At 40.3% G+C, this 20,823-nt stretch overlaps 1 protein-coding gene across 8 annotated transcripts in view; it reads right to left on the bottom strand.

Annotated features, from left to right (window-relative positions):
* The window catches only part of SMOC1 (SPARC related modular calcium binding 1), a 169,973-nt gene that overhangs the window by 33,334 nt on the left and 115,816 nt on the right, over positions 1-20,823 (bottom strand). For 6 of the 8 annotated variants that reach the window (XM_026793639.2, XM_026793638.2, XM_074542869.1 and 3 more), the window contains 2 exons: positions 14,403-14,492; positions 9,460-9,540 (listed from right to left, as the gene is read on the bottom strand). The exons of 1 other annotated variant lie outside the window; for it this stretch is intronic. In XM_026793639.2, coding sequence (XP_026649440.1) covers positions 9,460-9,540; positions 14,403-14,492 — 171 coding nt within the window. The remainder of the gene's footprint in view (positions 1-9,459; positions 9,541-14,402; positions 14,493-20,823) is intronic. One more of the 8 variants, XM_074542870.1, reaches the window with a different exon arrangement.

The following is a 20,823-nucleotide window of genomic DNA, read 5'->3' as shown; positions in this document are numbered from 1 at the left end:
CTGACATGCTTCCCCTGCCATTTTCCTCCTGCTCTAGGAGATAAGGCTGCACAGCAGTCCCACCAGTGTTATATGAGAAGTCTATTCAGTATCTACCCTCTAGCTCGCAAAAAGGGGGACTGGCTGAAGGAAGCACCATCTCACAGATTAGAGGAAACTTAGTGAGGGACTTTCTGATGCACAACTTATGCTCCTTTTGCAGAACCTGTGGGCATTGTGCCCTGACCAGCAAAGAAAAGTGGGCACTCCACAGGGTTCCCAACACACACAGGAATAAAGATACACACTTGCACATCTTGAAACCTGTCAGTTGAAAGCTACCTGTCCTTGCAATTCTAACTGAACTGCTTTTCAAGCAGGCCTTTTACTCTTTATACCATCCCATCTCACAAGCAATCAGTCACACAGTCCTAGCCCTCCCAGAGCTATAGCCAGACTGGCTGAAGGATGGCAGAAAAAGAACAATACATACTGGAAAAAAACCTGAGAATTAATCATGTTCATATACAATGCATTAGAGGTCTGACTAAATTCTGGTTCATTAGAACATATTTGAAGTTGCATCATTCTCATAACCAAATGAGGAAAATGTAAGCTACACACAATTACTACGAGATAGCTACCTAACACAGCAGGTTAAGAAAAAGATGCTCTCCAAGACAAGAGGTCTCAGAAGTTGTCTATTTTGAAAGCTACCATGAGACTTGTATCAAATTAAATGACCACTCCAATGGAACAGACTGAACTTCAGGAAGGAATTCAAAGTCACATTGATAAATGGTTTTAAATCAGTGTAATCACAACTTACAAGTACAAACCATAACAACCAGCAAGAAGAAATCCAGCGCATGGGGAGGAAATTACTGGCGAGACAGTCAGTCTTGGAAAAAATGGTCAGCAGCTTAGGTAGACCACAAAAAGAGTCATGACATTGCAAACAACAACAAAAAGAATCAAAACAGGTAAGTCCAGCCATGGAATGTAATGATGGGGGCTTCCCATAAGGAATGGGCTCTAAGTACTGATGATCCTTATATCAGCCCTGTGTACAAGCCCTGGGCACTCTGAGGGACAGGAGGACTGTTTGGCAAGAGGGCATGGGAGAGCAAGGGGAACAGGCAAAGGTCTACGAAACTTGATCTATGAGAAAAGGCTAAAAGAATTCAATTTGTTTAGTCTAGGGATGACATTCAGTCTTCTGAGACATAAAAGCTGTTCTATAAGGAAAAAAAAAGGATACCATTGATTTTTTTTTTCCTTCCCCATGGGTAGTTCAAGTAGCAGAGAGCTTACTTGGAGAAAGACTATTTAGGTTTGATATAAAAAAGCCCTGATGATTAACTGTTCATTCATTGGAAGAGGCAGTGGGATCTCTGTTGCCAGATTAGGAAAAGGTTACATGCGTCAGAGCTGCTATTATTTGGATATGACCCTGGGTTAAAACAGGGAAAGAAAAGCACATGAAGTCTTCAGGTCTTTTTTTTCTCTCCTCTTACAGGCTAAGAAGCTCCAGCAGATCCTCAATGGTTGAGGCAACCTTTTTGCTAACACAAACTAAAATTGTGAAGATATTTGATCTGGTTTAAATTTCCAGATTCTGGGGTCTGATCCCCTCTAAAGCACCCGGCCTCCATATCCTTTATGACAGCTATATCTGTGCAATACCTTTACAATGACAGCAGCTTCCATAATCTGAGCAGAGAAAGTTTGGCATCAAAATGCAGCCTCTTCACTTCTTGACATCAGAATAGTTTCTCAGCAGTAGAAAAAACTTTCAACCTTAGACACTGCCCTTCTCATTTTGAGACAAAGCAACACAGTCTGTGTTTTTCTTCCCTAATGCCTCTTTTCCATTTCATGTAGTTTCTAAGCACTGTGAGCTCATGGAGTACCTAGTTCTGACACAAGCCACCTGTCTCTGAACACATTCGTTTTCCCTATACTCCTTTTTCACTGCACTCTTTCCACACTGAGGAATTCTGTTCAATAAAACAAAAAAAGTAGATGTTTCTACTGGAGCCTTAGCATTACTGGGAAACTTTTTTCACTTCCACACCTGTTTTTAATAGTCCTTAGAAGAACTAGTACAGCAATTATTGAAAAACTTGCCTAACTCTTCTAGCTAGAGTATACAAGCACACTATTTTTACAGTATTGTTACTCTGCAATTATAGAACACCAAACAGAAGGTCTTTGAAAACTGTCACAGGCAGGTAAAAAGTGGTTCAGACTGGTCTTCCTACCTACAGCAACATTATATTTAATGCCACTGCTGGTGAGGAACAAAAGGCAAGAAAGACAGGTTTATAGTGCGATGAGCCTTTTCATGCAGTGACAGAGCAGCTTTTTCCTGTAGTATTTTGCACTTTACAAGGAGGCAGAGGGAATTGCCTCTGACAGGAAGCTAGCAGTCACTTTTGGATATTTACCTAGAGTCAGCTGTAGAACTCTCTGCATAGAATACCCAGGTTTTGGAAGTTCAGTGATTTAACAGTGGATTCAGACATCAGCCATGGCATAGAGAAACTGCTCCCACTTCATCAGTGTCACGAGATGGATGTCCAACACACATCCCCATAGAGGGGTAGGGTTTTCCAGAGTTTTGGAATGCAGCTCTTCTCCTTCACAGCCTTATGCTGTACTAGGCAATATTCATGGCCTTCTTGGACAACTCTGTGGGCAGCAGATGCTCATAGGGACACACTGACCTGTGCTTTGAACCCTTTTTTTCCTTCACTTGCCTCTTTTTCTTCACTTGTCACTTGCAAACCCCACCAGGGCTTTTGGTTTCAGGAAAAGCCTACCTAGGCCTAAACATTTTCCAGAGGTTATCTAGGAGCTAGCAATGACAGGTGCCTTGAAACAGCTTCTCCTTAATTGTGGTACCTCAGAAATGTGGTGAATTTGACAGGAACATTTCAAGAAGGTGGGAAGGTGAGTCACTATGTGCAGCCTTTCTGCAGGCATCAGCATACATTGAAATGGCTGTCTGAAGTGCAGATGCACAAAGGAGCCTGTGCTGAATGCTGCTATTACAAACAGCAAGGAGACTGTGCTGCTAAGGAATTACTTCAGCAAATCAGTGCAGACCCTTCAATCTGAACCAGCCTCTGCTAAAAAGCAAAACAAACTCCACAAAAGTTGACCAATCTCAGTTTGTGTCTGTATGGTCAGGTAATGCCTGCTGTTGGAGCTGATTTCCTTTCCCTTCCCCGCCAAATCCCCAGTGGTTTTAAAAGCGGCGCTGTTTTCTATTTCCCCTTTTACCCCAGCTTCTTATATCTTTGCCCCTTCTCCTACTGCTCCTTGTCCACTTGCCTTAACTGGCAGCTGCAGAGTAGTAGTTATGACTCCACATCTAAAGTAATTTATTTTCTTTCTTTGGGGGATAAGGAGGGGGGAGTGACTGAATTCTTTAGGAATGATTTATCGCACAGCTCTCAGGGGGAGCTTCATTTATTTGCCTAGCTGCATATGGTTTAACACCTATGGTTGCATGCTGATTATTATACAATGTTATTTTTCCCACTTGTATACTTTGCACCTTTTCATAGAGCAGATTAACTGGTCCCCAATGGCATGTTATTTATGACTTTGTTTGCTGGCTGTCTGGGAAGGGTCCTGGTCCTAAATTCTTCCAATCCCCCTGCTTCTGCTCTCTCCTACATACTCCCTTTTTCACCACACACACCTGTCACACTGAGACTGCAGGAGAATCACCCTTGGGCATCACACATATCATCCTTCTCAGAACTTCCAGAAGGGAATAAGAGACAGAGGCCTCTCAAGCAGCAGCCAAGACAGGAAAGGATGCCTGCACCACAGATGGAGTCAGAGGGAAGGGAGGGATAATAAGTAAGGAAGAAACATCACATTTTGGCTTGCAAGGAAACAGGAACTCAGCAAATAAAAGCATATATATTTGTTGCAAAAATGTAATTGAATTAGTAAGCTTTTATTTCATACTCAACAGGAGCTTCTCTTGAAATTACTTTATTTGGAATCTAAACTAAAATTAATTCAAAACAAAACCAAAACAAATCCTCACCAAAAGAAGGGCTGGGAGGACTAATGCAAAAGTCTGAAAATAAATAGTTGTGGCAGATGGGACAACAGTCACAGACTTTTAGCCCAATAGTTTTGACAGGTTAGAGGAGCACTGTGTTGGGAGACATTGGCTCAAGATGCAGGAAAAGAACCAAGAAAGATACATTAAAAGAGGACAGTAGAAAAGACAAAAGCTTTCTGACACACTGGTTCCCTCCTATGAACTCTTGTTCCTGACACCATCAATGACACTTTTTTCCTTTTCAGCTAGGGAGAAATTCAAAAGTCTTTACCTAATCCCAGGTGTGATTCCCAGAGGAGACAGAAGCACAAAAACATTTAACAAGGAGGACTGCAGTCAGCATTAGAATGTCATCCATAGGCAACAAAATTTTCCAATTCAAATGCCACCAAAACCTCTTATTCAGACGTCTCTAAAGCACAATTATTCCTGACTACAGCCCCTTTAAAACCAACCTACTCTCCTGACAAATAGCTATCTCCTTTGCTCAGTATCCTGACTAACACTAACCAGCCACAGATTTTGGGGAAGTGCCTACAGTCCTGTATTACACATTTGGACAGTAACATTAACAGAACTGGCATTGAGAGAGAGACAGCCAGTCTCAAACTAACACAACTAGTTTAGTAATAGTGGAAAATAGGAAAAAAGCAGCAGAAGTCCATGGTCTCATGTCTTTAAATAACAAGGTGGAAAGTGCTGTGCACCAAGAGTAGGACAAGACACCTAAGGAATAAGCCTGAGAAGCCAGGATAAAGACAAGTGTGGAATTACCCCCATTAATAACATTGTTTTGTCAAGAACCTCATCTGAAACTACCTGTGGCTCTCTGCAGTATTCCACATTTCCAAGGCATGAAGAAATTTACTCCAACTCCAGATAACTGTACATTCGACAGATAAGTGCAAGGTCTCCCCACTCTAGAAAATAATATAGGCATTCAAGCTCTTTCTGTTCATCCTCACTTCTGAAAAGGAAAGTTCTAATAACAAATTAAACTCTTGTCTAACCTTGGCTATTTTTGGTGTATCCCACTAAAACTTGAAAAGAGTTTCCTTCTCAAGCTCTGTCTCATTACACGTTCATCAAGAGGAACTACATGGATTTGCAATATGGTCTCAAGCAGACTCCTTTTTCATGTATGTGATTGCAGAAAGCCTCCATATGGATAAGACAACTGCCCCATGAGTACATTAGCCCCTGGGGCAGTTACTACTCCTGGTCAATAAGAAAGGCATGCAGGAAAATGGTGTAACTTCCTAACTGAGCACTAGAGAGAATGTTTTTGGGAGTGCCATGGATGTTTTCTTATGTTTTTTTTTCCTGCAAGTGGGAAAAAAAACCTCTTAAGGAACACAGACAAACCAAAGAACTCAGGACCTGGAAATAACACTTGATATAATCACATCCCACTTCACTGTGCAGATGTCTGGAGACAAACTGCACCCAAGAATTAAGAGACTCCCTTTCAGGTGGAGGGGAGAATACATATAGATGTGAAGTTTTCAAGTTGTTTCCCCCTTTGAAAAGCCCTAAAGGTTGGGCTTCAAGTTGACTCAATTAAGAGAAAGAAATGTGAATGCCACCATTCTTGTTTTCAAAGCTCATTCAGTTATACTCTGTCCACTAAGAGCTCCTGACAGGAGGAAGATCTATCACTGGAAGGCTATCAGGATATGCCAGCACAATGCCTGGGGTGCCAGAGCTGAACAGAACAGGCCACATGGAATTGGTCCCCATTCACCAAGCAAGATCTTGAAACAAACAGCTATGGGCTTTTTTGGTTTTTTTTTTTTCTTTTTTTTTTTTTTTTGAACTAGGCACAGCATAGAGAAACCTGTCTTCAGCTGCTAACCTTAATATATTACTCATTCTTCCTTTCAAATAACGTCATTTTCAAAACCCCAGTGACTGAAGAATATTTACTTGAGGCTGCTACTGCTGGTTTCTCCAGAGCTGTTTATTTTTCCATGCAGGGGCTCATTACATCATTCTGTGGTTTTCTTAAAGGTTGTCACGGTAAGCTGGATACAGGCTGGAAACTCTTGCTAACTAAAACCAAATCACTAAGTAGCACAAATGAATTTGGAGATAACCCAGCTCTGGAAGTGAGGAAAATCCCTGGATTCCTCAGTGGAGATGGGGTGCTCCTAACCAAGCAGCCATTAGATTTCTTGGAAGTGGATAACATTATCAAATGCTTCCCTAGATTAAGAACTTAAGAAAAAATAATCACTTGGATTGTTTCAGGGTGAAATAGGTTAGGGGTGAGGGGAAGAGGCTGAAACAGTAAAAGTAGAATTAAAAATTTGCCAGCCATGCTGATTAGAGAACAGCCATTGCAAGAACCCCACCTGAATCACCTCCTGCCCTGGCAGTGTTAAAAACAACACGTTACAGAGAGCAGTGCCAGGTAACTGTCTTGGTTAGCTTAAGGTATCCATGTGCATGCACATGTGGATGTGCATGTTTGGGAAAGGGGAGAAGCAGCAAAAAATATTTTTGTCATCTTGCCACAACAATATTGTGTTGATCTAGACTTTTCACTTGCCCCAGAAAGAAAAATTTGGTACTTGCAGGATTCATACAGATAAAAAATGTAGTTTTTAAGTGCTGAAAAACCAACTTTTCTGCTGTGCAACAGTCCAGATGTTCATATTTTGGTTCCTGCCTCTGCCTGAGAAGGTTTGAACCTGCATCTCACACTCCTGAGAAAAGGGTGCCATTTAATTCTTTAAGGTGGGCTGGGGTAACAGCACTAGCAACCCCTCCTAGCAATGCTCTTTTACTGAGCATAGAAAAACTCACTGGCAAAATGCCTAGAGACATATAGATTCTCAGTCAAGTGCTCTAATCACCAGGCTGGAGTCATTCTGCTTTTCCTGATGCCTAGCTTAATTAGGATTTACACATGCCAAACAAAATGTAAGTGCTCCAAAAAAAGAGGTCAGTTTCAGAAGAACCTCTTCTGTTTGCAAACACTAAACAGAAGATGGAATATTCAGATTTCAAATACAGCCCTCACAGGATACAGGCAGCATGTATTACATGGGGTGCAACCAGCCCTGCAATGCTCAGCTTCCTAGTGGGTGGCTCACCTAACACAGACCAGAGACAATGAAAGCAAGTTCAAGAGTCTATTTGACTCCATATAGCAATTCTGAAATTCTCCTCATGGTTAACATAGCAACGGTGCTTGCTTTCCAAGATGTCCAGTGTCAGTGCTGATTAGAGAACAGCACACATCCTCTGACAGCAGTATCTGAAAAGGACAGGGCCACATAATCACCACAGGGAGAAGAGAGATCAGAGCTAAGTGTTTCACTATACAAGCTCCAAGGAATAGGAAGTAAAGAAGTGTTAGGCTGGATATTACAAAAGAAAAAAGTCTGAGATTGAATTCAGAGAGCAGAGCAATTTCCGCAGGGGAGAAATAAAATCTTTATTATCTAAGGCATTTATGGTACAGTAGAAAATGCTGCTCTTCTTACAGTATAAACATTCACTAGCCCTAAGGCAGTAGATTAGATAACCTACCAGGTCTTTACTCTTTTCTCACTTCCAATTTCAGTGATTCCAATTAAACTGCTGCAAAAGCATACAAAGGTATATCTGCTCCAAGACTCTAAGTGTAAGCTTGGATAGACAATACAGCTGAGGCAACAACAAACTGAAGAATCTAAATCTTGTGCTAGCAAAAGTTATCCTAACCCTTTAAAAATAAATTTTTAAAATGGAAATGTGCTAAGCATTAGCATTTCAAGTTGGGCCAAAGGCAATTAAAAACATCCCCCAGTTTTGCATGCCCATTTCATGACAGCTGTTTCATCATCTACAGCCAAGACAGACTCGAAGACACTTGAAGAAACATGATTCTAAATGATAATTATCCCCCCCAGTTCCCTGCAGTTTGATCTACCTACTGTACATTGCCTTTAACATATATTACAACGGATGAAAAGAATGAAAGATACCAGACCAGGTGACTAGGCTTCACTTTTTGAAAGAAAAAGGCTGAAGAAGCCCACACTTTATAACACCTAAACCATAGCTCTAGGCAGTATTTCTTAATAATTTGTAAGAAACTGAAATGGATGTGTATCTGTATGGCCCAGTGAGGAAATTTGGGGATAAAAGTTGGCAACCCAGTCTTTTAATGAGACCCTACAGTAAGTGAGCATCAGAGCAATCAGTAAGGCTGAGTCAGATGAACCACATCTTTTTTTAGCTTGCTGTATAAACCACCTTTTACACAGCTCTTGAATTTTCCACACGATCATTTATTTTTCATTTGTAGCATGCACTCACAATAATTTTGTTTAAGTAACAGAACTGACATCAGTAACAACTCAAAAAAGTGAGCAAAAGCAAAGTCACACAAGGAACCCTTCTGTGGACAAAATTCCAGTTCACATCAGGCAGCTTCTCAACTAAACAATCAAAGTGATTGCCTTTACAACATGAAAGCCAGCCTACTTTTGCTCTGTCAGGCCAAGAAAGGGTGGAAGACAGACCCTCCTGCTCCCAAGTCCCTTTGCAACCCCTTAGCATTCACTTTTCTTTCCATTACAGCTATGAGGTTTTCCGTATTAGAAGGAAAGTTGGTCTCCAAGATAGGTAGGTCCCATTATAAAGGATTTTAATATTACACTGTAACCTTCAATTATACTGCCAGTTGCTGGTTGTCTCAGCAGCTGACAAAAATCAGAAGCTGTGTTTGCTCTCCCCTGAAAGACATCCTTAAAGAAGGATGCTGATACTCACACATTAATCTCCAATCTCAAATTTTACCCTCTGACTTCATGTCTTCCTGCTTCCCCTTTTCCCACTCATGTTCATGATCTCTTCTTTGCTCTTGTTTAGGCTTTGGTCTTCCTCCATCCACTCCACTACCCACAAAACAATCTCAACATTTTTGTAGGCTCACACACAATTAAACCACCTTTAGCTGTGAAATAATCTGCTCGTTTCTCTATCAAAAATATCCCCTGCAGAGAAGAATCTTGAATTTACTAGCAAAGAAGCCCCTTTTTGTATTTTTTGCAACTGCTTAGACCAAAACAACTGCCCCGATCTTTTAGCCAAATGCCTCAGCTCATATACCCATGCTGAACAGCAAACAGAATAAAGATGACAGACGACTAAAATGAATTAACAGATTAAGAAATTAAGAGATTTCCCAGTTACGTGTTGTGGAAATAAACATCCTTCATCACACATTGATTATGGCCCTTTGGCCACAAAAAAGGACCTTATCTGAAATTACTTTGTAGCCTGGGCTGCAAGTAACCCTAGAAGCTTGATAGCTCCATGAAGAAAGAATGAAACAAGAACAGATGTGAGGAGCTGCAGACTAGTTAAAATAATACATTTTTTAGATGGAACCTTACCTGAATTCCTTACATTAGAGCTGTTCATTTTGGAATCTTTGATGACCAAGTGCTTTATCCAAAGGGTGGGTGCTGTGATTTCTGAAAGAATAAAAATAACAGCCTTAAGGAAACTGCAGCAAGTAGTAAAATTACACATGCTAGTTACTCAGAATCACTGAATGTTTGGGCTGGAAGGGACCCTAAAGAACATCTTATTCTAACCCCCCTGCCATGGGTAGGGACAGCTTCCACCAGACCAGGTTGCTCCAAGCCCCATCCAACTGGGTCTTGAATACTTCCAATGATGGGGCAGCCACAGCTTCTCAGGGCAACCTGTTCCAGTGCCTCACCACCCCCACAGTAAAGAGTTTTTTCCCTCATACGAAATCCAAACCAACTCTCAGTTCAAAGCTGTTCCCCCTTATCCTGTCACTACATGCTCTTGTAAAAAGCCCCCCTCCAGCTCTCTTGTAGGCTGGCTTCAGGGACTGGAAGGCGCTAGAAGGTGTCTTCTGAACAACCCCAACTCTCTCAGTCTCTCTTCATAGAAAACAAGATGTCAGCCACAATCATGCCATAACTAATCTATCATCTTTGTACAGACAGGTTCATCCCCTGGTGAGGTCTTCCAACTCTTGTGAACCATCATTTGTAAATCTTCCACAAGGTTCTCTCATTATCTTCCTGTTTCAGAAAGTATATCTCTGTTGGCAAAACTCTTTCTTTCCTCCCTCTAATCCCCACTTCCTAAATTCTCAAAAAGCCTTTTTCCTCAAGACTCAGAGATCACAAACATTGCATTGGGTGCTATAGTATATGCTATTTCCCCCAGAAATCTAGATTTTAAACAGTAAATCCAGACCTTAAATATTGTTTTAACAGCCCAAGAAGGTCTGGCCCCAGTCAGTTCCCTAAAACAAGCAACAACAAAATCTGAAATAAATAGGCAGAGACATGAAGATATTTCTGGAAAGACTTGAAAGGAAGTCTGTTAAAGAAATAGGTTTTGGTTAGAAAAGCATGTCTGATGCATTAACCAAGACATCCAAACATAAATTTGTGGAAAAAAAGTGCTTAGAGCATCTCCTCTGAGGTGTTGTAATCAACTTCAAAACATATCTGAACCTGCCTTAAGCCACAGAAATGACATAACCTCAGCATTTGATTAGAACTGAGCAAAGCAATACTTGCTATCATGGGCTAGAGTACCTCATGTGACATTTACAGGACTGATACTTTCTGAAAAAAAATTCAGTTTCCACAAAATTCAGGTTCCTGAGGTTTTTCTTAAGCTCCTCTAAGAACTTTGCACAGGAGTTTTCTTGCTTCCTTTTTCACATATACAGGGATCTGCTCAGCAAAGGGAGAAGTTGGCTGAGTAAAGAGAAATTGAATATAAATTAAAAGAACATGGAAAAAAAAAGAAAATTAATTTCTCCTTCCTAAATATTTTCAGCCACATTGATTGAAGCCATCATAGTAATTGTGTTTAGGGCATTTTTTTCACAAGGAAGTATCGATTGAACACTGTTAAACAAACTTTTACTGCTGCTGGAATACAAAAAACTGCCATTTCTGCTTGTTTCACTACACTATTTTATCAACATTCAGCCATCATATGCTTCTATAAATACATACACCTACATGCTTTGGTTTAATGACTATTTCTACTTGTGTGCTTCTCCCCTTCCTAGCTCTTACCCAATGTTTAACTTGAGGTAGTTCTCCCCAAAAGGGGCATAAACTCCCATATCTGGGATGAAATTTAGTTCTGACTCTGCATTATATGGAGCAAGTATGTTTACAGCTGAAAAATGAGGGACAATCAAAGTTAATAGATGCTGAAGAATGATGAAGGCCTTTAGAAATACAATGGTGTACATCTTTCAGTGAGGCTGAAAGGTCTACAAAAAGCAATTTTGTGAAAAAAGAGAAATATAAAGAAAAGGAAATTAATTCCTTGGAATCTACCATAAATACATATTTTTAATCCAAGTAACCTGGCTATCTTTTTGGATTACAGGCACCTCTGAGCAACAGATCTGCAGAAAGAGTAGATTCCCACTTTGAATTAAGAAGCAAAGTTTACCAAAAAGAAGAGATGTGTAAAGAATATATCTTTAGGAAATTACTACTCCTTGCACATGGAAACTAAAGAGATGGTGAAAACAAAATAAGATAGCCTAGAAGTGCAGGACGGAATATTACATTTTAAAACCATACCAAGGACATTAATAAAACACTCTTCAGCAGAGGAGAATCTTGTCCTAAAAAAAGATTCACTATAAACATCTCTAAGATCTGCATTATAATAATATGAAATAATTTTTAGAGAGATGGCTGTCTTATGATTCAAACTTTGGATGGGAGAATTTAAGTTATCTGATTGACATTATCTCTGGCACTGCTCTGTTATGCCCTCAGGGCAGATGGTAGGGAGTGGGAGGGGAACTTATGCATAAAATGCGAATTTTCATTATCCTCTAATGTAGATGAAAACATGGGAAAGGTGAATCTTCATCTTAGAGTTGCTGAAGTCCAAGAGTTATCACACATTTCAGGGGCAGCTCAGTGTATGTAATGCCCTTTGAAAAAAGTCAGCCCCTTGTGTATGGAAGATACCAAAGGCAAAACATGAAAAAAACCCTACATGGTTATTGTTCATTCATGTTGGTACCAGTTCCACCCTGGCTGCCTGGCCTTGAATATATAGGTTTACAGGAATTCTCAAATTCACTGAAGTGGAATGGGATCTGAACTTTAATGCCTTTGAACATCTATGAAGATTTCAGACCTGACAGGTGAATGGATAACTGATTCGCTCTTTTCTGTCATTTGTGTCAGATGTCAAGTACAAGCCATTCCTCAGGAAGACCTACCCAAGCCACTGGGAGAGTCTTCTAGTGAAGTATCACAACATGTTTGCTCAGATGGGATCAAGGGATTGTTCAGGATGACATTCTGAGGTGTCTGGTCCAACCTTCTGCTCCAGACAGGGTCAGCTCCAAGAACAGAGCAGATTGCTCAGGACTTTAAAACCATTAAAATATCCTGAGCTGGAAGGGACCCACAAGAACCATTAGAGTCCAACTCCTGGTGTTGCACAAGACACCCCAAGAATAACACCACCATTAATTGTTTATTCTTACAGCCACTGCCAAAATCTACTCAGTCCTATTTTACTAATAGAGATGACAAAATACAGAGTGACAAATTTAGAAGAGATTATTCATCAATGCATAGCCTGATTACCTGCCTGTCCATCTGTTCTCCAGAGTCATAAGGGACACTGCTAATACAATAGGAGGCCATGGCACTAGTCATGCTCTCTTAAAGTCTAGGAGATAAGGTCTTGAAAAATATTTTGCAATATTTTTGAGGGCCAATCTTTCATCATTCAGTCCAAGCCCATTTATCACATTGGAGTTCACCTATAAATCAATGTGAAGGGTTTTGATTGAAAATGTTTTTCATGGAAAGTAGAATAACACTTTTTTCAGATTCTGCCATCACCAGAAGAACCAGAAAAGATGTGTTCACTACACCACTTCAAGAACTTTGTCCACTTCTATTTGAATGACCAAAATGTTTAAACTCTCCTAGAAGGAGCTTCTGACCAGGCTGTATTAACCACATCACCTCACTCCTGCATTCTACTAGCACATTCCTTCTTTTAAATATCTATGGGTACCCTCTCAGGGGAAAACTTCTAAGGTCAGAAGTTTGTGATTGCCAACAGTAATTTAATACAATATCAGCTTACTAGCAGAAGGAACCCACTTTTGATATAAACAAGAGAGAGCCAGCATGGCTTCAGTCTCCTTTGTTTATTTGAGAGTGTTTTTTCTCTGAGAGCTTTACTGTTTCTTGAAGCTCACAAGAAGATTGCTACAAATCTACGATCACTAAATGCAAAGTGATAGGACTACAGCATCTTGCCATTAAATATGTTTATTTTAGCAACAATAAAACCCCACCACAGCACCTGTTTCTACAAGAAAGCAGGAAATATCAATAGAAAAGTAGCTCCTGCTCTTGCTCAGTAGTCTCCATTTCTGCCTTTGATCCAGTTTAAAAAAGGAATAAAGTACAGCAGTGCCCTATGAAAACATACAGGCTTTCCCTCACTGCCTTATGGTCTACAGTTTCAGATGGGTCACAGAGTGCTCCATACTTCAGCCCATAGCTTCACTATAATGGTTGTGGGTTTAAACCTACAGAAAACAGGCACTGCTTCCAAGCAATATTCAAGATAAAAGCAGCTTCTGTAAGGCCTATTCACTACCAAAGGAGCACTATTCCCACTGGCAGCCATTTTATCCTTGTTTAAAGGCTTCCAATAGACTAAGGTCTGATATTCCCTCTCCAAAATAATACAATTGCAAGATTGCCTATTTGAGAAGGAAACTGCCTGGGTGGGCCATGAATTAAAGTGGGCCCAGGACAATGACTTCATTTGCTTAAATAGTATGTGCGTCAATGAAAGCATTTGCTAAATAAAGAAACCTCCCAGCAATTTTCTTCCAAGTCAACATTCACAAGCTGCGGTTTAGCATTACCCTTCCTTTTGTGAAGCTCTAACACACTGCAGAGGTTATGAAACTCCCAGTATTAGCATCATCTGAGTGGAGATAGCAAGGGGGTAAGGACAGCCTAAAGGAAGTGGCCACTTCTGGTTGGATGCACCTTTTTTTTACCTGCTGGGACACACTTTTTCCTCCAAGATTACACCCAGAGTCTGATCAACCAGTGTTATTGCTAGATTCCAGAAAAGTGGGGAGGATGTAAAAGGATTAGAAAAAATGCCTGAGGTCCCAAGGGCACTCTAAAATTTTGATAATTTACGAGATTCACTGGCTTGTCTGCTTTGCAGGATATAGAAAGCATTTGAACCATAAATCCTAGAGAAAAGGGAGAGGTGAGTAGCTTTTTTTTGTTATTATTTTAAGGGATGTTCTTACCTTCTCCATCGAAAATAGGCTGGGTTTCCATCGTAGGCGTTGGCTTCGAACCATCATCTGAATTGAGGGTTAGAAAGAATCGAAAAGAAACTACCATTATTGAGGTAAATACTATCTACTCTCCAGTACTGTTGAATGATTGGGATTTGTACATGGCCCGGCCAAGTCCAGAAAAGAGAGAAGACAGACAGAACAAAATCATTTTATGCTGAAAGCAATAACATTTTACATTAAATATGCACCAAGCCCTTTAGGTAGACTTAAAAAGCCGCCCCTCTCCCTCCTCAAACCACTGGTGTTTATCACCTGGTAGTGTCCCCAGAAGGCAATTAATTGCCTTTTTAGTTTCAGGTCAGTTTAGTTTCACACTAAGTTTTACGCTACTCAGGCCATTTCCTGAGACAGCAAAGGTTCTGGAGATTGCTGTCCTATTGTGTCTTTTTCCTCACTCCTTTTACTCAAAAGAAAAATTCTTCTGAAACTTACCTGCGTAGAACTGGCACCAGTATTTACTGCAGAGGTGTTAGAATGGGATGGTCAATAGCAAATCTTTTTTATTCACAATCTCTGCATCAAGATGTTCTCTAATTGCAATGTGGTGGCAGTGTCTTCCAATGGAAAATTGTGGAACAATAATTTCTCTTACATTAGGTTCAGGTTTAGTTGAGTCTGTTTTGCCCATGACAGTATTTGGTGAGCGATCTCTCCTGGACCTTAACTCATAAAGTTTTGATACATTTTCTCCCCTATCCAGTTGCAAAGCAGAGTGACAGAGCAGCTCTGGTGGGTGCCTAGCCAGGGTCAGCCTACTACATCTAGAATTGGGCTTTTTTCCTGTTGGAAATACAGTGACTTAAAACCTTCAATTTCTAGTAACTATTCTTTGCATATGTTATTGGCAAGAATGACACTAAGCAGCAAAGTGGGCAGTACCCTCAAATGCAAAGTAGCACAGTGAAAATCTGTTGGAGGGAGGAGTCCATGCCAGGAAAGCCAGGCTTGCTTCTATTTCCATGACCATCAGATGCACAGGGCAAACACCCTTTGGAGGAAACGTACATGGGACAGTCCTTCCTAGAGGAAGCAACAACTGCCCTTAGCCTTCTCTTGTATCAGCTCCATTTACAAAAGTAAGAGACCATTGGAAGAGGAAGGGAAGGGCAGAGATGGAAAACAGAAGCTTGTAGACTTTTTCCACCCATACCTGTATTTGCAGTTTTTTAGGAAAAGCTTGAATACCTCTTCCACAGTTAATTTATTTTATGCATTTCCACACAAAGTAGTCTAGTTCACAGAAAGCAAAAACATGCTGATAATTCCATTTCAACCTCAGAGATCCACTTAAGTAAAGAACATTGACAGAAATGAGAGAGAGACCTTGTTGCCATGTTCCTCTTCATCACTGCATTTGGTTTTATGCTAAACTACAAGTGTAACAAAAAAATGTGGAAGAAAAAATACTTACCATTCCTCAGTCAGCTCTTGTTCTGAGCTTTTCTGTTATTGGGCATTACCAGTAACCTGGATAAGCAGTACTTATTTGTTTTTAAAGTTTGAGCAACTGATTTGAAAAAAAATCCTGAATACTCCTTAAATTATAAGGAGGAAGGTTTTGCCCTTTAAAGGCTCTTTGGATAAAAGTAAATAGCTGATCTTTGCTTTTTATGTTAGAATAGGTTGCTCTGCTTTTCCAAGACTCCAGGAGCCACAGCTATGGCTTGTTATTTATTTAGGATGGCACTTTACACTGAAATGAAGCAGTGAACAGAATGTAATTAGCATGACTGGCTTTAAAGATTGAGAAACCAACCCCAAACTGCTGAAGACACTCATAGAACAACTAGAAAGGTGATTAATTCTCAAGTTATACAAAACAGGAAGAGACCTGGTTTTTTAAAAAGACCAGGGCAATAGTAAGTTTCTTACTGCTCTCATGAATGCTTCTGCACCAAGTAATTACAGAATTGCTTTTCAGATTTAAAGCAGCAACCTAGAAGCCAACAATGGGGGAAAATTAGAAGTGGATCTGAGCCATAGCACTTGATCCAAATCATTACTTGAAATTTGGCAGAACACAGGTTGTTTCAGGTTCAGGGGGATTCTTTCACATTCATGTATGTGCAAGGAACACAGCAGCAATTACAATTTGTCAAATACATTTTTCTTAAAGAGAATTCTGCAGCAGCTTTTGTATGAAGTTAGCCATTAAGCTACTGGAGAGTATTAAACAAACCCTTCAGTTAAAAGCTATTGTTTAAGATAATCTCAGTAAAATGGCTCAATGGATTACACAATCATTTCCTTACTGGATTACTAAAGCCAAATTGTCACTAAGTCCACATTGTAGCAGCACCCAGCATAGTATTAAGGGCTTTGCAAACAGAGAAGCATAATTACTCCCCTGTTGTTTAAGGAAGTACAGTTCTTTCATCACACATACAAGAAAAAAATGCAATAGACAAGAGCCCTGTAATTACATTCACCATATTTCAAAAATCAAAAGCCAGAGATATTTCTGATTGTTTTTTAAAGGTCATGAAATAGTCACATAAAAGACAAAAATTGCACTTCATTAAAAACACCATGCTCACTTCCCAGCTGCCAGCTTCTTACTCTGAAACTACCAATTTTTTTTTCTTAAACTGGAGAATTCTCAGTAACTCTCAGTGTTCCAAATTAACTTACATCAAGTTTCACTGCTGTTCCCTCTCGGCAGAAAAACCACCCTAATACTTGCCTGCTCTTATCTGATTTTTCCTCTCGCTCAATACTCCATTTGTCACACTGAACATTTGTTCCACTGGCCTGTTTGCTCCTCACAAACAAGGCATAAGTTCTATTTTACATCGCTGAAAGTTTTGAAAAAACATTTTGTATTCCTTAAATAAAAATTTCAACATAGAACAAACCCCCTCACTATTCCAGAGGCATAAGGTCTCCTGTGATGCTATATGAGGAGTACATAATACTGTTACTTTGGGTACAAAGGCAATGAAGTATGTTCACTGGGTACAGTATCTTCCTTTCTTCAAAGAGCTGTTAAATTCCACACTTTCAAAAGAGGCATGCCACTGCAATAGTTCCTTATGCACAGCATGTCACAGAGATTAAAGAGATCAAGTGTTACTTCCTAATCCCTCTAGATAGCAATGCTCCAGATCAGAACTCATGTAATTCAGAACCACATCCCTTGGTTGCAGAATATTTTCCGAGCCTTGAGGAGGAGTTCACTGCATACTTCTCTTCCAAGTTTTACAACCCAGCATGAATACCCACTTTCTTTTTCCAAGACCACTGTCTGCAGACAGTATCACTCACCGGAATACCTCTTCATAGGATATTTTAAAGCTATAAAACTCCTCCAGTAAGTGTCCTTTTCCTAGGGTACACTTGCAAAAGTTAAGCAGATTTTTCTGGCTCAATTGCTGTCAACTTTAAAATGGTATTTTTATCTTTCCACAGGACAAGAGTGAAACAGGCAGGTCTAAATAAGATTCCCTAAGGCATTTTCACATTAAGGTATCTCGGATATAAACCAGAATTCCACTTCCTCTACTACTGTCAGAAGCTCATAAGGAAGAACAGTTTTTATTGCGCTTGACTGACATTGACTTGAAACAGGGACAATTACTGCACATCCTGATCTACTGCTAGTGCTGGGCAAGAAGTTTTTATGCTCTCACTAGAATACCTTTCCCCATGTCTTATCCTTGCAAAACATCCAGCAAGCATCCACATCTGCAATGACTGTAGCATACACTGGGGTTGAAGGAGAAGGACGACACCTGTTAAAGTGACCATTTTACTCTGAGTGACAAGCACTAAGGCCATGAGCAACTTAGATTACATCAAGAGAAAAGTAAACTCCTTGACATAAAAAAGCATTATTACTATGGTAAAAGGTGAAGTAACTGCCTGCTGCTGTGAATCAACATTCTCAACTCAAGCTACCTAATGGAAGCTGTAGAAAGGAGAGAAGTTAGGAGATAAAAGTGATGTACTGAAGGTTGATGTTGCTGGAGAAGCACATAGGTCTTGGTCTGCTAATGTGATGATGCAGGTACTCAGATGACTTGCCCAGTGAGTATATTTTTCCTGGGTAGCAGATGTGATGTGGGAGGCTAATGCTATGTTCTGACTGGAATCCATGAGGCAATCTGTAAACATTACTTCCATTTTGAAGAGCACAGGTGTTTATGGAGTCAATCATCTAAGCTGTATACAAAGTCTAATTTTTTTTCAAAGTCTATAGCTTGAACATCAATGGTTTCCAGACTTGAGTCAAACTGATAAAATAAGCAGATGACAATTTTAAGTGCATAGCTCTGCTCTGGGAGGAGGCAGCCTTCTTCCAGTATCAAGTGGCTCCTTCACTTACCATCATCTGGATTTGGCTGAGTCATTAGAGAGCACAGCTGGAGCTAAATAGACAACTTAGAGCACAGAGAGCCAGGACAATGAGTGAACTCTTAGCAGGTCCTGTTCGACACAGCAAAGTCCACCTTCAGCAAACCTGTCAAGTCTACAGCGAGAGAGAAGCTCTTTCCCAGGCTCCAGTACTCCTGAGGGACTCAAGTCATACATACTCATTCCTGCAGCTTTAGTAACTCCGGGCAGACAAACAAAGAGCTGCCAGGTCAATTAGGTTCCATGTATCCATGCAGTTCCTGAATCTTGAAGATGCAGTTTTGACTCTGACATTTTTATGTATTACCCCCAGATCCAGAGTATTTTAAAGTATTTTTAAAAAAAAAAAAAAAAGAAAAAAGACAACAAAACTTGTGTGCTGTGTTTGCACTGCAGGGGGTCTTAGACAAAAAATACATGTCCTTTCTAGTATTGCAGGGGAGGTGCAAATTGTTGCCTTAACCACAATCCTTCCCTACATTAAATGAAACAGTTTCAGCAAGTCATAATTAATTTAATAGTCTATGCAACTTCTGTGTACAGACATATAATGCCAACATAAGTGCAGAAAGTTAGCGTTCATGCAAAGAAAATTCTTTCAATCTGGCCAATCAAGGTAAGTTTTTGCAAGCAGCTGAAATAGAAACACACCAGTGCAGATAGACCTCCCTGCCAAGTTTTCACACTCCTGTCCATAGAATTATTTAAGTTGAAAAAGACCTCTAAGATCATCAAGTCCAACCACTTCTATGCATGGAGATCCCACAGCTGTTACAAAAAAACCCAAACAAACAGCTTTTTAAACCAAATCAGCAAAAGCCACATTCTCACTCTTTATTGCTTTAATTTTACGAAACAGCAGCAATGTGCTGCCTTTGGATGTAACAACCTCCAAACACTTGAACATGGACAACTGAAGCAAAATTTTGCTTAGAAAGGGGAAAATATGCCTAAGTGCCAAACATTCAAGGGCTCTGTCGGGCTTAATGGGCTCCTGAGTGCAAAGGTTGACTTGCACTGCCACTGCAGTAATTTTTCTCTTCCTACATCAACTATTCTGTATGCCATATGGATGTGGGCAGCCTTTACTTCAGCACTGCATTCCAGATATCAACCAGATAGGATAAGGAGCCTTTCCCTGTGCCTTCTGGAAGGCATTAGTTCCCCCCACTTCCTTCTCACATCTCCCTTGCAGGTGCAGCAACATGAAAAAAGCCACTGAAGCCCCAAGGACTTTGTGGTCCAATGTACTCAGTGTTTGTTTGGCAGCACAATTCTTCGCCCTGCAAGAAAGCCTATCCCATGCACAGACAGCTGGAAGTAACTCTGACCCCTGTGACACAATTCAAAGCCTCCTCTGTTTGGCTTTTTGATTCCTGATTGACACACTCACTGCCAGGCGGAGATAAATGCTGCTGGGAGGACAATGTTGATCTGCTCGACTATTCTTGTGAAGGACTTTTTCAGAATAATAAACAAAAAACACTGGTGTGCTTAAGTGTCTGAATAGAACTGGAGGTAGACAGAGAGGGGAGCGGAGTGCTTTACAGAGGCTGGCAAGTCGACTGAAGAGTTAATTGTCTGGGTGTACAATGAGTTTATTCTGACCACAAACAAAGAGCTCCCTCTTCCTGGGTCTGGTCCTTCAAAAGCAAACGTGTCAAAAGCAGTCTGGAGCAGCACTCATTAATAGCAATGCTCTAGTCTCTGGGGTTCAGTGGCCTTAAAACTATTGAATCTTGAGATTCAGACAGAATCTCTCTAAAATCCAAATTCCTTATTTACTGTCTAAGTTCTAAAGGCAGTTCTACAGTAATTAGCCAAAGGAAACCTCCCCTCTAACCTCTCATTCTTTACAGCCTTTAAACAGCATCTTTTGAAAAATTAAGACATAGCAAGGTATTACCCTTCAAACATAATGCTGTAGACACCTTCCCCAACATGAGATCCAGTTTTATATTATTTCAATTATGTGTCATGTAAAAGTGACCCTTAATCACACTTGGAAAGATAC

Source organism: Zonotrichia albicollis, chromosome 6 (genome assembly GCF_047830755.1).
Source record: "Zonotrichia albicollis isolate bZonAlb1 chromosome 6, bZonAlb1.hap1, whole genome shotgun sequence".
Lineage (NCBI taxonomy): Eukaryota > Metazoa > Chordata > Aves > Passeriformes > Passerellidae > Zonotrichia > Zonotrichia albicollis.
Note: the sequence above shows the minus strand (reverse complement) of the source record. Positions and strands in the feature narration are given on the sequence as shown.